Raw genomic sequence first — 16,173 nt, forward strand, 5'->3', positions numbered from 1 at the left:
GTGAAAGGCCATCCGACACCTGCTGTAATATATTAGAAAGAAAAAAAATGGCCTTGGAAGGAATAAATGGGGAAGAAAGAACCCGTGCTTCATAATACACTGGGGTTATACTTCACACAGTCCTAAGTCTAAACAGTGCAAGACAGATCCCAAGAAGATTAAACCATCTTTATTTTACCCAATATTGGAGTCACATCAGGACCTGAACTCCAAATTTTTCTGCCTCCTTGATTTCCTGCAGCCTTATTTCCTCTAACTTCAAGCTTTTGGGATTCATCCTGACATTACCTTTCTGTTTTCATTTGTCACTGGAATCTGATCTCCATTCTCCCTCAAATCACACATCATTGGAGTTCCAAACAAGTCAGTCTGTGATATCTGGAAAGTAATCATCATATCATCCTCTACGCTGCCATCATAGTCGCTAAGTTCTTTTAAACTCTGATGCAGGACCTAAGAAAGAAATCATTCATTATATATGGCTTTTCACACAGTTGATATCTACTCAAATATCTACTCATTATTTAAAGCATTCAGTGTCATTTATAGAGACTGGGTTAATAGGATTTTGGTAAAGCTCAATGCTGAATCTCACTAACCAGCATGTGAAGTACACTCAACTTTCAACTTGGGAGTTGTTAAATGGTCTGTTAATTTTAATCAACGTCATGCAAAATTGCATGGTTTTATTCAAATTACTTAATCCAAATTAGTAAATATCTAACTGAGCAAAAATTCACTTTGAATTAGGAGGGCACAGCATGCTTCCCTATTCATTTTGCTTTTACCCCACTTCCTTCATTTCCCACTTATTTATTACTTCTCCCACCTCTGCAGATTAAGGGAATCAGATCCAAAACTAAGAGAAATGCAGTCATGCTGCAGAAGGAAAAATGATCTATAACCTGTATTGGTTATAGTGTTGCTTGTTTTAAAAAAAATTAAATTTAATGTTTGTACGTTACCGGGTGAGAGTCTTCTAAGTCACGGAAGGTTCCCTTTTTGCCCAACAACTTTCTGTAAACGACCATAGGAAAATGCACATCCAGTATACAGTTGTTGTAAATGGCTAGGCCAAGGACTATGCCAATTAGAGTAAACTGTCCCTCAGTCTCAAATGAGGAAGTGTTGAACCAGAACAATTTTGTAGATTCATCATATGTGAACATCCCTGCAGATAGGTAAAGAGCACAAAAAAAAACCTTTTTACACTTTGAAAAGTTCAATGAGCCATGGAATGGAGAGATTATAAATTCTTTGGTCAATTCCAGTAGAAAATATGCTATGCAGAGAAACCTCTTACTACAAGGGTGAAAAAGTTAGATGGGTAACCAATCTGCAGGGTTAGCCCAAGAACCAACTGTGGTCTTACTAAAGTTCTATATAGAATTATTTTGTAGGAAGAACGAGAAGATAATATATTCTGAGCAGTGCAATTTTAAAGAGGATGCAGGGAAAGGTTTTGACGGTCAAGTTGAGTAGGCTGTTAAAATGTATTTGGGATGCCTAGTTTTATTAATAGAAGCAAAGAGTACAAAAGGAAGGAAGTCTTGCAAAACCTTCTGGTTCACGCTGGTTAGGCACCGGTTACATTACACACACTAGGAAGATGATCAAGGTCTTGGTGGGGGGGGGGGGCGTAGCTCAAATTCTGAAACACAGGATGAATATTTTTATCAATTTAAAGAATACATTTACTAGAATGGTACCAGGGTAGAACAACTGCAGTAATATCCAAAGACTGGAGATACTGGGGTTGTTTCCCTAAAGTGAGATGATTAAGAGGATTTCTGATCGCCGTGTTCGACAATCATGAATGGTTTTGTTAGGGTAAGGAAAAGCTGTTTCCAGTGGCAGAGGGGCCAGTATCCAGACAACATAGATTAAAGATGATGGGCAAAGAACCAGACGTGACATGAGGACATTAAAAAAAAATTTTTTTTTTTTTTTTTTTTATAAATGTGGAGTACATAGTCTGAAAGGAGAGTGAAAGAGGAATCAACAACGGTAACTTTCAGGAATTTATTAAATTCCCTATTTGAAGGTTCGAAAAAAATGGGGCTATTGAAACAATAGGAGAGTGGGATTAATAGCTCAAAAAGTTGCAACACAGGCATGGGAAAGTGAATAACCACCTCTTACGCTACCTTATTTTATGATTCACCATTAAATTTAGACTTCTGTATTTTAACATGAAACCCAGCGTTCCATTAATTCATCAACCAGGAGGTATTGCTTTTAGGTCATGTCAACCTGAACTCCCAAATTCCTCTGCTCTCTGTCATCACCTATTTTTCTCCCATTTATTGTGCAATTATCACTGACATTTGAATTGATCGACAGTGAATTTGGTTTGTTACTTTTTATTTTTTGCTTATTTCAATATCTCATCAAGATCCTCTTGCAGCTTCCTTTGGTCCTCAGAATTGGGTACCAAAGTTCCTAAGTTCCGAGCATTCCTTTAGCCCAAATCACTGTTGTACCCAATGAACAGAAACTGTTGGGGCATTACTACTCATTTCTACTCTTCCTGTCCTTAGATCTTATGCAGATGCTTCCCTTCCACCAGTTATTAAATCCACATAGGCTACTTTTAATTTGCTCTTTGTCTCAAAAGATTTCAAATTTAAAGATTAGAATTCTCGCCCACACACATGAAACTAATTAGCCTGTAATTATTCAGATGAACTTATTTTGAAAACCAATACTACATTGACCCTATTCTCAGACACACCTATTCCCAAAACGAGCCTTGAAATATAATTTCTCAGGCCTCAGCTATTCACCCCATTTGTCTTAGCTTCCTTTAAATATCCAGTCAGCTACTTTTCAGTTACTGGAGGGAAAACAGATGGACAGGAAATCACTTAAAAAGCAATTTAGTGATTCAATTGGTTTGCCAATAAACCACAATCGTATTCAATGATTGGCATTAGATTATTATTGTTTATTTTCCACTAGGAATTACTTATTCTTGCAAGCTATAAAGTGTTTGCACGAAGTGGGGGGGGGGGAAATACACAAATGTTTTAGCATCTTGCTTCCATGTGTAGCAAGCTGTGATTGCTATTCATGTAAAAATCTAACCCCGTGGAAGGAATCACTGCTCTCCCCAAGCCGGTCTTTCTCTCCTGAAGTTATTGACAGTGTCAGGTTAAAACTCCATGAGTACTTTTAACACTTCAAGTAAATCGTTTTATCCATGCTTAACAAGTATTGAAGTGATATTCGTTCATGAAGGCCATTGCAGCCGAGCCCAATCATTTCCTCACTTGACGTCCAAAAATAAATACTTCCATCAGCAGTCACTAACTAAGAACCAGGAGCAAAGGCCATGACGATTTTCCTTTGGGTACAGAGGCTAAGTGTGTTGCTTCCACTACCATCAGATGGAGAGTACAACAGGAGTTGAATTTGGGGCCTTTTTGATCTAAATGACCAGTGTTACACATCCTAATCTACCAGAGCCATATGGGCAACTTTTTAAGCAGCTGTTGTCAGCATGCCAAAATAGTAGCACTACTAAACTGTAATCCATACCAATGTCAGGATTGAAGATTTCTTCCACAACAAGTTGAAAAAACTCTTTGGAAACGCCTCCTTCATCCACACCTTGCTCGCCTTCGAATTCTACATACAGCTGTTTCTTCAGGTCTGCAGGATTTTCCATGGCAATCATCTCCAGCTTTACAAACAGTTTAAAATTGATGGATTAGCATTTAACCTCTGGCATCAGGCCATACCCACTTCAAAATACTTCAGATTTGATAATTCATGCACGTTGTGGAAACACGAGTTTGAGCTGGTCACTTACAGTTATAAAATGTATTCTCATTTATCAGGTACACCAGGTCCATCACTGAAGCAAGCCTCACGTTTGACGCATAGGTGCAAATTGGAGCCAGATTGGCAAAAAGAAAAGCAATTCAGGTTCTGTTAACAATTCCAAGCCTAGTAAATTTAGAACTGGTGTAAATGAAAATGCCTTCAGTGGATGTATTCATATGGCACCGTATTTGGTGGAATAATTGACTTTCTAGTAGAGTTGAATAGAGAGCCACTCACTTGCCTTTTAAAGTGGAGAAAGCAATTTAAAACTGGAGAAGGGGTTGGCAGGAGAGAGGAAAGTCTTGAAATATATTCACAGCCAGGTGAAAGAGATAATAGACACATTTATCCCTCCCTGGTTTGTGAAGCCCATTCATCAGTTAGTGCCTTAAAATCTTTAACTCAGATTCCATCATGGGTTCATACACCGGGTTACTGCTGCAGTTCAGTCACAAGTTTCAGTTAGTACTCAACCATACAACTCATGAGAAAGGAGATATCATAAAATCTCTCATCCAAGGTGACAGATGTAGAAAATATACAATTTATATGTTTAGGAACAATTTCATTAGATAAATTATACAATTAATCTGAGCTGAAGACTTCCGGTGATGTCATGTAAGAGCAAGATTCACGAAAGTGGCTCCCGCCTGGGTCTTTGTTTTGTGATCCCTTTTGCCAGTTTCCAGTTTGTTTTTTGGTTCAAACTCAACTGACCGAACTGGGTAACCGCTACTCGGCGAAACTATGTCGAAAGTCTTGTTGAAAAAGGCCAATGGAAGAAAACCCAAGCTGGTAGCCTGAAGGACAGAAGATGGCAGACGGCCACGTCCATCACGGCAGACACGCCAGCTGTGGTGAGGGTGCAGGAGCTGGAAAGGTTTGGGAAGCAGATGGACAAGCAGTTTGAGTGGCAAGGCAAAGAGATGGAATCTTTTAAAGCCACTATTTAGCAGGCACTGGGCCCGATCAGAGAGCAGCTGGGTAAGACATTGAAGGCTGTGAGAGAGCAAGGGGAGTCATTGAAGGGTGTGGAGGAGGCCTTGTCGCGAGGGAAAGCTTGCCTCGCTGGAAGCAGAGATACTGCTCGTGTCAGCGAGCAACAAGGATCAACGGCAAAAGTCGAGACTTGGACATCAGGTCGAGGAGATCGAACCTCAGAATGGTGGGGTTGCCGGAGGGACTGGAGGGCACGAAGACAACCAAGGTACTTCTCGGAGATGTTTTCTTGCCTGGTGGTGTCGAGGATGAGGTGTTCACCCAACCGGAGTTGGACAGGGCTCATCGGGCACTCCAACAAATGCCATGCTGAATGAGCCATCATGGGCAGGGATTATTCATTTTTATAGCTTCCAGAGAAAGGAGCGTTCCTGGAGTGGGTCAAAAAGAACTACATTATTGACGTGGGATGGAGAGACAGTGCAGATCTACCAAAACATTGGGGCCAAACTGGCAAAGAGGCGTGCGGTGCGGCCTTCAATAAGGCAAAGGCGGTGCTATACAAAGGAGAGCAATTTGGGGTGGTGCACCCAGTGAGACAGAGTCAGATGGACTCTAAAGACATTTCTTTGAAACGCTGGAGAAGGCAGAGGCTTTCATTAAAGAGGAGTGGCTGGGACCAGTCTGAGGAGGGCCAATGGGGACTTATGTGAAAGACTGGAGAGGTTTGTTGAAGATGTTTTAATATAGTGTGTCAAGTGTCTTCTTTTCATGTTTTCAAATGAGTTTGGGGTTCAAAAAGGTGACTTAAAAGGTACTTGAGGTATTAAAGAGGTGGAGAGTAGTATTGGAAGGGTGCTGGGTCTGGGCACTTGGGCGGAGAGGACGGGCCAGGGGGACTGTGCTTGTTTTTTGTTGGATTTCTTGAGCAGGAGCCACCTCACTAGTAATAAAGAGTAACTCGTGAACGGGAGTGGAGTGGGGGGAGGCACATATGGACGGGAAGGCCAAGAAGGAGCGCCAGGAGTTAGTCAATGAGATCCTGGAAGTGGATCATAGGTATGTGAGTGACCTGACTCTGGAACAATCGGCACGCAGGAAAAGCTGCAAATGCAGTTTGGCCTGCTGTCTACGGACAGGGTGTGCGTCAGCAAAGGCGTTTGAAGGGGGTGGTATGGGAGAAGGCCAGCCGTTTGTTGGCTCACCAGCTTAGGCGACAGGAGGCTGCTAGGGAGATCATTTAGGTTAGGGATTCAGAGGATAGGTTGGTTTCCGTCCCAGACAAGTTGAATGGGACATTTCTTGCCTTCTACGAGAGGCCTTATTTGTTGAAGCCGCCTGAGGACAAGCTGGGAATGGTAGAGTTTTTTGAGGGTTTGGAGTTCCCCAGGGTGGGGAAGGAATTGTGGGAAGAGCTGGAGACACTGGCGGGTTTGGAGGACGTTCGAACAGCGTTAGGAAAGATGCACGGTAGCACAGTGGTTAGCACAGTCGCTTCACAGCTCCCGGTTCGATTCCCGGCTTGGGTCACTGTCTGTGTGGAGTCTGCACGTTCTCCCCGTGTGTGCGTGGGTTTCCTCCGGGTGCTCCGTAGTTTCCTCCCAGTCCAATGATGTGCAGGTTAAGTGGATTGACCATGATAAATTGCCCTTTGTGCCCAAAAAGGTTAGGTGTGTTTACTGTGTTACAGGGATAGGGTAGAGGCATGGGCTTAAGTGGGGTGCTCTTTCCAAGAGCCAGTGCACACTTAATGGGCCGAATGGCATCTTTCTGCACTGTAAATTCTATGACGATTCTATGCAGACACGAAAGGCTCCGGGGCCGGATGGGTTCTTGGTGGAACTTTACAAGAAGCTTGCGGATCAGCTGGTCCCATTATCGATGGGGATGTTTAATGATTCTCTGGCGTGGGGTTCTCTCAGAGTCACTTGGGCAGGCATCTATTTCTCTTCTCCTGAAAAATTACAAGGATCCCACATAATGCATCGTCCGATTTCATTGCTTAATGTAGACGCAGAGCTTTTGGCCAAGATCCTGGAGTTGAAGTTGGAAGGAACTCTGTTTCCCAGATGTAGTTGGGGAGGACCAGATGGGATTTGTAAAGGGCCGAAAGTTTTCGTCCAGTGTGAGGCACCTGCTTAATGTCGTTCTCATCCTCGTGGCTGGGCCGGAAGCGGAGATAATAGTGTCGTTGGATGCAGCAAAACCATTCGATAGGGTCGAGCAGAGGTACCTCTTTGCGGTGTTGGAGAAGTTTGGGTTGGGGCCTAGATTTGTATCATGGGTGCGTTTGTTGTACGAGACTCCTTCTGCCAGCATCCGCACCAACATCATGAGTTTGGGGTCTTTTTGGCTGCACAGGGTGATGGGGCAGGGGTGTCCCATGTCTCCTCTTGTTTGCATTGGTGATTGAGCCACTGGCTATTGCCAGGGGGCCTCAGGCAAATGGAGGGATAGTGAGGGGGGTGGGCGGAACATGAGGGGGTCCTTGTATGCGGATGGCCTTCTGCTATACGCAAGCGATCCGGGGCGAGTTATGGGGGACATAATGAGTATATTGAAGAACTTTAGCTCCTTCTCTGGATACAAGTTAAATGTAGGGAAGGGTATTTTCAACTTGCCGTCTGGCTGGGACTAGCTTTCTGTATTTGGGGGTCCAGGTGGCTTGGGATTGGGTACGGCTCCGTAAATTGAATGATACCAGCCTAGCGATTTGGATTAAGGCTGACCACAAAGGTGGTACAGCCTTCCATTGTCCTAGGTGGGCCAGGTTCAATCCATCAAGTTAAACATTTTGCCGAGATTCTTGTTCTTATTTCAGTGTCTTCCAGTATTCTTGCCCAAGTTATTTTTCCAGGATGTTGAGCCGCTTATATTAGGTTTCAGCTGGGCGGGAAAAACCCTGCGGATTCGGACTGGTGTCCTGCAGAAGGATACACAGCTGGGGGGGGGGTCTCACATTACCCAATTTGAGGTTTTATTACTGGGCTGCCAATGCAGAGATGTTGGGGTGGGGTGGAAACCTGGGGACTGCAAGTGTGGGGATGGAGTCTGGGTCATGTAGAGGATCCAGTTTGGGAGCACTGGTGACGGTGTCTCTGCCTGTTGCTCCGGCAAAGTACTCGTCCAATCTGGTAGTTGTTTCCACTGAATGCATTTCAAGCTGGGGTCAGTGTCAAGGCGGGCCCTCATTTGTATGAACCACTTGCTCGAACCTGCAAAGTTGGATACTACATTTGGGTGTGGAAGGTGAAGTGGCTGGTGAGAGTGAGTGATTTATTTATGGAGAGGCAGTTTACCAGCCTGGAGGAATTGATAAGAGAAATTTGGACTCACAGGCCCGGACTGGTTTAGGTACCTCCAGGTACTATATTTTGTTCGACAGACGGTCCCGACATTCCCGGTGGTGCTGCTGCCATCCTTGCTAGAGAGGATCCATTCCTGTTCGGGGGTTGGAAGAGGGCAGTACATCTGGCCTATATGACAAATGTTTTGGGGAGCATCAGGTCTCATTGGAAGGCGTGAAGGCCAAATGGGAGGAGGAGCCGGAGGCTTATATTGGTATAGGTGGTATGGAGTGAAGCCCTCCGCAGTGTGGACGCCACATCATTGTGCGAAAGGCTGAGCCTGAGCATTTAGGGCGCACCTCACTGAAGCCAGATGAGTCCTTTCTTTGAGAATAGATACGAGCACTGTTCAAGGGAGCCTGCTAATCACACGCACATCCTTTGGTCCTGTCCCAAGTTTGTGGGTTCTGGGTCTCTTTTGTCAACAATTCTGAACACTGAGTTGGAGCCCTCCCTTTGGCGGCTATATTTGGGGTTTTGGACTTGCTGTGGCTATGGACGGTGCAGAGGCAGGCGACCTGGTCTTCACCTCGTTGGTTGCTCAGAGGTGAATCCTGTGGAGTTGGAGATCGGCGATGCCTCGATTCGGCTAGGGGAATTAATGGAGGTTTTGCACCTTGATGAGGTCAAAAACATCGTAAGCGGGTAAATTGGAAGTATTCTACTGGAGATGGCAATCGTTCATGTTGCATTTCACGGAATTAGCTGCTTGGTGGGGGAGATTGTTTTCTTTGTTTAGTTTATTGTCGTTTGGATTTTTTGTATCAAATGATGAAAGCTTAATAATATTTAAAAAATAAAACTTACCAGCTCAGGAGGCCCAAAAAAAATGAATTGAAGACCTAGGCACAAAAATAGATTCATGCATCACCCTACTTGTTTACACATTGTGGACAAATCCAGGGGTTCAGCTGTTTTGAGGACAGCAAGCATCAACAATGCAACATGGATCAGAGTGCATGCTAATGGCAGGACCACAGCTCAGTTGGTAAGAGTCCTGCATCTATCAGAAGGTTGTGGGTTCAAGTCCACCTCATGTCTTGAGCACGATACAAGGTTGACACTTCAGTGCAGCACTGAATGAGCGTTGCACTGTTGACAGTGTCATCTTTCATTTGAGATGTTAAATTGAGGCCCTGCTGCCCCTCTCGAGTGGACCTCAACAGATCAGATGATTTCAAAAATAAACAGGGGAGCTATCCCTAGTGCCTTAGCCAATATTTATCCCACAACATCACAAACCAGATTATGTTTGTAGGAATGTGGATACAAGTTGGCTGTCATGTTTCCTGCATCACAACAGTGACTACACATCAAAGGTACCTCTTGGGTTGTATGCGCTTTTAGAGATGTCCACCATTATATAAACTCAAGCATTTCTTTCTCAATTACTTAAGTTTCACTTATTATGGTGAGATTAAACTCAAGCTTGGTTCTCAGTCCAGTAGCACACACTGGCTTACTGCACCTAATTAATTAGTGTAAACCAAATTATGCTGTTCCATCATTTCCACAATTCCCCTTTCACATTTGTACGACACAAATGTTAAGCAACTCATTTACAGTGTGTTTTAGATAAGAGTCAAAAAGGCTGCCATCAGAACTAGTGCAATGCTGACTAAAAGGTCACTTTTTTTTGCTTTTAATCTTCCACTTGGCGATAATCAAAATATTCCCAAGATGATCATCAATATTTTACTCCAAAGAAGCAACCTAGTAAGGTGTTTATTACATTAGTGATGCAGCTGCTCAAATCAGATCACAGGAAAAAAATATGAACACTGCCATTTGATTAAGATAGCAGAACAAGAAATCTATACCCTATCGCTGCAGGTAGAGTACGCAAAGAATTGTGTAACTTGCAGTCAGAGTGCATGAGAAGTTGAGAAATGCATTCTAAAAATGTATTTTCGCCCTTCAGTTTTGAGTTCTGCTCATTTGCAATTCATTTGGCTTGTCTGCTCTTTTCTCCCTTTTTTTCTGTCCACTCAAGTGTTGGTTTGCCTATTTTACTTTATCCGCTCTTCACAAGCAGTGAATAAAGTCGGGCAGCCATGGAGTGGCAAAAATATGAGAATGATTCAAAGCACAGAAACAGAAGTAAACAATGAATGGCAAGAGGGGCATTTGAAAATAGCTTGGCAATCGCTACCAAAATATCATGCAAATGCAAGTTACACATGCATGGTGATAACCCCGGGATCGAGTCGGACATGACAAAGACACACCTAAACCAGTTGATTCTGCAAAATCCACATCACATCTGGTGACTTGGCCATATTTGAAACAGCCTCCTCAGTCACCATCCCTAGGTGTGTCCTGTCCCACTGGCAGGACCAACCTGCCACAGGCGGCAGCACAGTGGCATCAGTCGGGGAGTGGCTCTGGGAGTTCTCAACATTTACTTCTCACACCATTAGGTCAAATAGGGGTGAAGAAATCTCCTGCTGGCTACAGGGACCAGACACTGATGTATGCCGGAATTGGGTCGCCAAAATAAAGCAGCAGCTCAAAATGTACTCGAGCCAATTTCAAATTGATATCTAGGGAGCCAGCTTCGAATGTAGCCAATGTTCAGGTACTTCCAGATTTTGGGACGCCGAATAAGGGGTCTGGTTCCTATACCACACAATGCTCTTGTTCAGCTGATGAGTCAGTACTTCATGTTAAACACCACTTGGAAGGGCAAAGACTTTACTCTGGGTAGGGGACTGAATGGCTCACTGGCATTACAACTGACAAGCCCTGAAGGACATATCCACGAGACTGGGCTTGCAGCAATTGGCAAGAGAAGCGGAATAAGAGGAAAAATCTATTTGACTTTGTCCTCGACAATCACAGATGCATCTGTCCATAATGCACCCCCCACCTCAAAAAGATCAAGCAATTTAAAACTGGGCATCTATGATGGACTGTGGGCAGTTAACAGCAGAATTGAATTAGCTGTACTTCAAGCCAAACTGTTCCACCAAGAGTGACTCGGTAGTGCCACCACAGACCGAGCTGGCCGGGTCCTAAAGGACATAGCTGCTAGACTGGGACTGCAGCAGGTGATGAGGGAACCAGGAAGAGGGAAAAACATACTTGACCTCATCCACACCAATCTGCCTGCTGCCGATGCATCTGTCCATGACAGTATCAGTACAAGTGATCACCGCACAGTCCTTGTTTAGCTTTAACCAGATCAACCCTGGTTCAATGAAGAATGCAGGAGAGGATGCCAGGAGCAACATCAGGCATACAGAAAAATGAGGTGTCACCCTGGTGAAGCTACTTGTGTGCCATACAGCGTAAACAGCAAGTAACAGACAGAGCTAAGCAATTGCACAATGAACTCATCAGATCTAAGCTCTGTAGTCCTGCCACATCCAGCCGCGAATGGTGGACAGCACCTTCCAAACCCACGGCCACTGCCATCTCGAAGGAAAGCGCAGCAAATACCTGGAAACCCCACCACCTGGAGGTTCCCCTCCAAGTCACTCACTGACTTTGAAATATATCGCCTTTACTGTTGCTGGGTCAAAATCCTGGAACTCCCTCTCTAACAGCACAGTGGGTATACTTACACTTCAAGGACTGCAGCGGTTCAAGAAGGCAACTCACCACCACCTTCTGAAGGGCAACTAGGGATGGGCAATAAACGCTGGCCTAACCAACGACGCCCGTATCCCGTAAATGAATAAAAAATAAAGTACAGCTACAGCACTGGCATCGATCCACCAATGTGGCAAATTTCCCAAGTAGGCCCTGTCCAGAAAAAGCAGGAAAGATCAAATCCTGCCAATGATCCGCGATCATCAAGATGTTGCTGACTGTGCTAACAAGAGGTACTTACTCAACAACATCTTGCTCACCGATGCTCAGATTGTATCCAGTCAGGGCCACTGATTCCAGATCTCATTCGAGCATTGGTCCAAGCGTGGAAGGAAGAGTTGAATTTCAGAGGCGAGGTGAGATTGCTACCCTTGACATAATTTGATCAAGTGTGGCACCAAGGAGCCCTAGCAAAAATTGAGTCAATGGGGATCAGGGAGAAGGCTCTCCTCTAGCTGGAGGCATACTGCACCCAAAGAAGATGGTTATGGCTACTGGAAGCTATGATCTCAGCCCGAGGACCCGCTGCAGGAGTTTCTCAGAGCAGTGTTCTCAGCCCAAACTAACTTCAGCTATTTCATTAATTACCTTCCCTCTGAACACCCACAATTCTGAAATGGCACTGATGCCAGAGAGCGCAACTTTATTGGCAATTCCTCACTGAAGCAGTCTATACTTACATGCAAGATCTGGACAACGTTCGCGCTTGGATAGATGAGCGCAATTCTCTCCACTTGCCTGGATAAGTGCAGCTTCAAAACTAAGGAAGGCTCAATATCAGCGGAAGTAGTTTGCTCGATTGGCACCACTTTCACAACCTAAAACGTTTACTTCCTCTGCTAAGGGCTATGTGAGTTGATGCCATAATCAGATCAACCATGATCTTATTGAATGGCAGAGCAGATTTGAAGGGTCAACTCCTCCACCTAATTCTTGCGCCACCAGTGCAAAGTGGCATGCAGCCTTCACAGTGTACTGCAGCAACTAACCAAGGCTTCTTCCACAGCACCTTCCAAACCCAACCACCTAGAAGGACAAGGGCAGCTGCTGCAAGGGGACACAATCACCTTGCAGGCTTTACTCCAAAATTCACACCATTGTGACTTGGAACTAAACTGTCATTACTTCATTGTTATTGGGGTAGAGGATTCCAGGATTTTAACACAACAGTTCTACATAGACCCTGCAGTTCGCTGACTGCAGCAGCTCAAGATGGCTCACCAATAACTTCTCAAGAGCAACTGGCTTGTCAGTGACACCTACATCCTGTGAATGAATAAAACTAGCCAGTTAAAGGTAGTTAGCTGGGAACAGGCTTTTTAAAAAATGCACTGAATCTGCAAAGCACATTAACTGTAATCTTTGAGGCGAGTGTTAGAAATATATATTTCTAATGTCATTTAATTACAGTCAAAGCATCATCACAAAATTTAACTAACAAATTATGGCCGATTGTTAGAAGTGAATAGTATACTTTAAAATTATAAGAATCCTTGGTCAGTATCACAATTTGACACTGTTTCCTTCTCCCTTGCCTTCCCACCCTCCAAAAAGAACTCAATTTTCAAATCTGATTTGAAAAGAATGCTAGAAATGCTACACAGACTGTCCCATGAAGAGGCGTCAATCCAATGGCAATGAAAACCATGTTAAATGAATTGTGTGGAATTCAACAGCCCACTTGAGTGTAATCCTTGGTCATTCAGGATAAATCCAGTATTTTTGCGAGGATCAGTTTGTGATATTTTCCTTATTTGTTGATAGGGCGTGGGCATCACTGCAAAGTACAGCATTTTTTGTCCGTTCCCAATTTCCCTTGTGGCGAGGTGCCTACTTAACCGCATCACCTGATGTGGTGCTTGTACCCATTTTTGAGAGAACTTTAAAAATAAATCAACACAGGAGTTGAGGGAAGCAAACAATATGGGTGTTAGGAAAACGTCCCCCATCCTTTGCACTGGTTGTTCGAATAGATTGCGGCACCCGAGAGGGCGAATCTTCGAGCATGCACCGGGGTGGTGGGGGGAGCACGCATGCCAGAAGGATTAAGTCATAGTGCGCGCACGCCAGAGGGGGTTAAGTATCCTAGGATATCTTGTCAAAAGTCAGAGGTCTGCATGTTGACGTAGAGCTGAAAAGGATTCTCAGATAAATGTGTACACAAAACTGAAACTGGACCTTCCTGGTCTTTTATGATAATTTGACAAGCATTTGAATATCAAATGATTGGATACAGGGTTGAATGCATAATTCATTAAAAATTATTGCCCACCTTGACAAAAATAGAAATAAAACAGAACTGATACAGTTCTTCCAGCCACAAACCCAAATTTAGTTTAGTAGTGCACCTCATTTCACACGGTAATAACACTTATGAAGTTTAGCTAGAATCCAATCAAGTTTAATTGAGGTTATGAATTCCTTAACCATTTGCATAGAGCAGAACCATGGTACATCTTTCAATACAACTCTACTGGAAAAGTGGGGCTTTGACATGAAGCACCCGACAAAAACACAGGAAAGAAAATGCTGTTCTAAATTGGAAAACAAAGTTATTTGTTGTCCTCATTAATTGAAGTAAAGACCATCATTGTATTATTTTGTTGAATTTTAAAAATCACTTATTTCAGCAGAATTGGTTCACAGAGCACATAAAAAATAAACTTACCCGAACAAGTGCATCATCAATGATGTGGTCACGACGGACTTTAAGTCTAAGATAAGGGTTCAGTTGTTGCCCCTGTACTAGGCTGTAGAGGACAGTGATTCGGCGCTCACTGTACATGCGTATCCTGTTGTCATAGTAAAGTCCCAAGTTCTTGGTTACAGCATTCAGAATGAACGGGCAGGTCATAAAGGAGAATTTATTTTCTGTCTCTACTTTGAAAAAAGTATAGTCTTTATCCATTTCTAGTACATCATTTAGTGGTTCATTAATAAAGTCTTCAAAAGAGACAAGTGGCTTTCGGCAATCAATTGTTTTCACTCCCAGCTCGGTTTCGAGGGGATCCACCCGGGGTCCTTTTTTATTCCTCCGTTCTTCACCTAGTAGTTCCTGCAAAGTAATTTCACTGGATTCAGCAACTGGTTCATCTTCCTCCTCCTCATTGTGCCCTGTGTCCACATCACCTGCAATAATGTTTGCATAGTGCACTATTTTTAAGCATTTTGTAGCAGCAACAACAGCATCATCATCATTCACCAGATTCCGACTACTGAATTCATTACTTATGACTCTGTACGTAATGAGCTGCTGAAAGGTTTCCACCATCCGACGGATCTGGTCCGCAGTATATTTTGACCACAGCCGAATCAATTTGGCTTGAGCTGGGAGGGGTAGCTTGCTCATTGCTTTGCAAAACAGTGGAAGAGCCATTTCCAGATATTCAGGACTATGAAGGTTACTGTTCTCCATGACTATAATGAATAAGTTTAGATAGTTAGGATCCCTTGAATATACATTATGGTAAGTCAAATCACATTCCACGTTTGGTGACAAGTACACCAATGCATTAAGAAAAGCTGTTTCTATCTTCTCATTGGAAAGCAATTTATTATAGACCCGTCTGACTGCATCAACATCAATAGATATTTCATCAGTTCCTAATTTATGAACATTGTTGTCTCTAGTCTGTGTGCCCCCAAAGGAGCTTCTTGATGAAGAGGCCTCTGCATCATACATGGACCCTGCAGACGCAGCTTTTTCTTCCTCATCTTCATCTTTGTCCTCGTCCTTTCCCTGAAGGGATTTTAACTCTTCTTTAGTGTGCTGCTTGGCCTTTCGGAAGCTCAGCACCAATGCATCCGCACTAGAGAAAACTCTACCAATGACACGTATCAATGGCGAATAGTCTTCCCGTTCTCCACACAGATCCAAGATTTCATACACCTTTTCCTCAGTCAGGTAATTCACATCTACATTTGAAACACAATGGGAAAGATGGTTATTACAGTACTTAGAGTAACCTGAAACAGGTTAATTCCTTACCTTTAATTTCAGTGTTATATCAGCAAATTTTATAATGCTGTAGTAACATGCTTTATAGATAGTTGGAAAGAAGGAACCAACACGGTTGGTATAATTAGGGTATATATTTCTTACATTTGGCATACATGGAATATATTTGATACATGATGAATTCCTAATCTTGATCAATTATCAGATGATTTCGCAAAGAGAGAAAAAACATTAAAAACAAAAAGAAGAGAATCATTTCTTGTGCATTTTCCAACAGACAAATTACGCAGCAGCACGCAACAGTGACCCAGAAGCAGTTTAATTGCACACTTTGGACATTAAGAGTCCAAGGGGAGAGAAAAAAGTTTTCCAATAAGTGAATCCCTCTCAATGGAAATAATTTTCATAAATCAAGATGTACTACGTAAAAATTACAGCAAATACACATTGCAAAATATTCCCCTGATGTCTAGTCAGATTTGTCAATCCGTTGAATTGCCTAGCATG

At 43.3% G+C, this 16,173-nt stretch overlaps 1 protein-coding gene across 1 annotated transcript in view; it reads right to left on the bottom strand.

Moving 5' to 3' along the window:
• Positions 1 to 16,173, bottom strand: part of ube3a (ubiquitin protein ligase E3A) — an 87,658-nt gene that overhangs the window by 16,091 nt on the left and 55,394 nt on the right. Inside the window, exons 4-7 of the mRNA XM_072477213.1 lie at positions 14,377 to 15,623; positions 3,541 to 3,685; positions 966 to 1,171; positions 289 to 453 (exon numbers count right to left, since the gene is read on the bottom strand). Of these exons, the coding sequence (XP_072333314.1) occupies positions 289 to 453; positions 966 to 1,171; positions 3,541 to 3,685; positions 14,377 to 15,623 (1,763 nt within the window). The remainder of the gene's footprint in view (positions 1 to 288; positions 454 to 965; positions 1,172 to 3,540; positions 3,686 to 14,376; positions 15,624 to 16,173) is intronic.

The sequence above is a fragment of the Scyliorhinus torazame genome, chromosome 15, assembly GCF_047496885.1.
Source record: "Scyliorhinus torazame isolate Kashiwa2021f chromosome 15, sScyTor2.1, whole genome shotgun sequence".
In the NCBI taxonomy this organism is placed as follows: domain Eukaryota; kingdom Metazoa; phylum Chordata; class Chondrichthyes; order Carcharhiniformes; family Scyliorhinidae; genus Scyliorhinus; species Scyliorhinus torazame.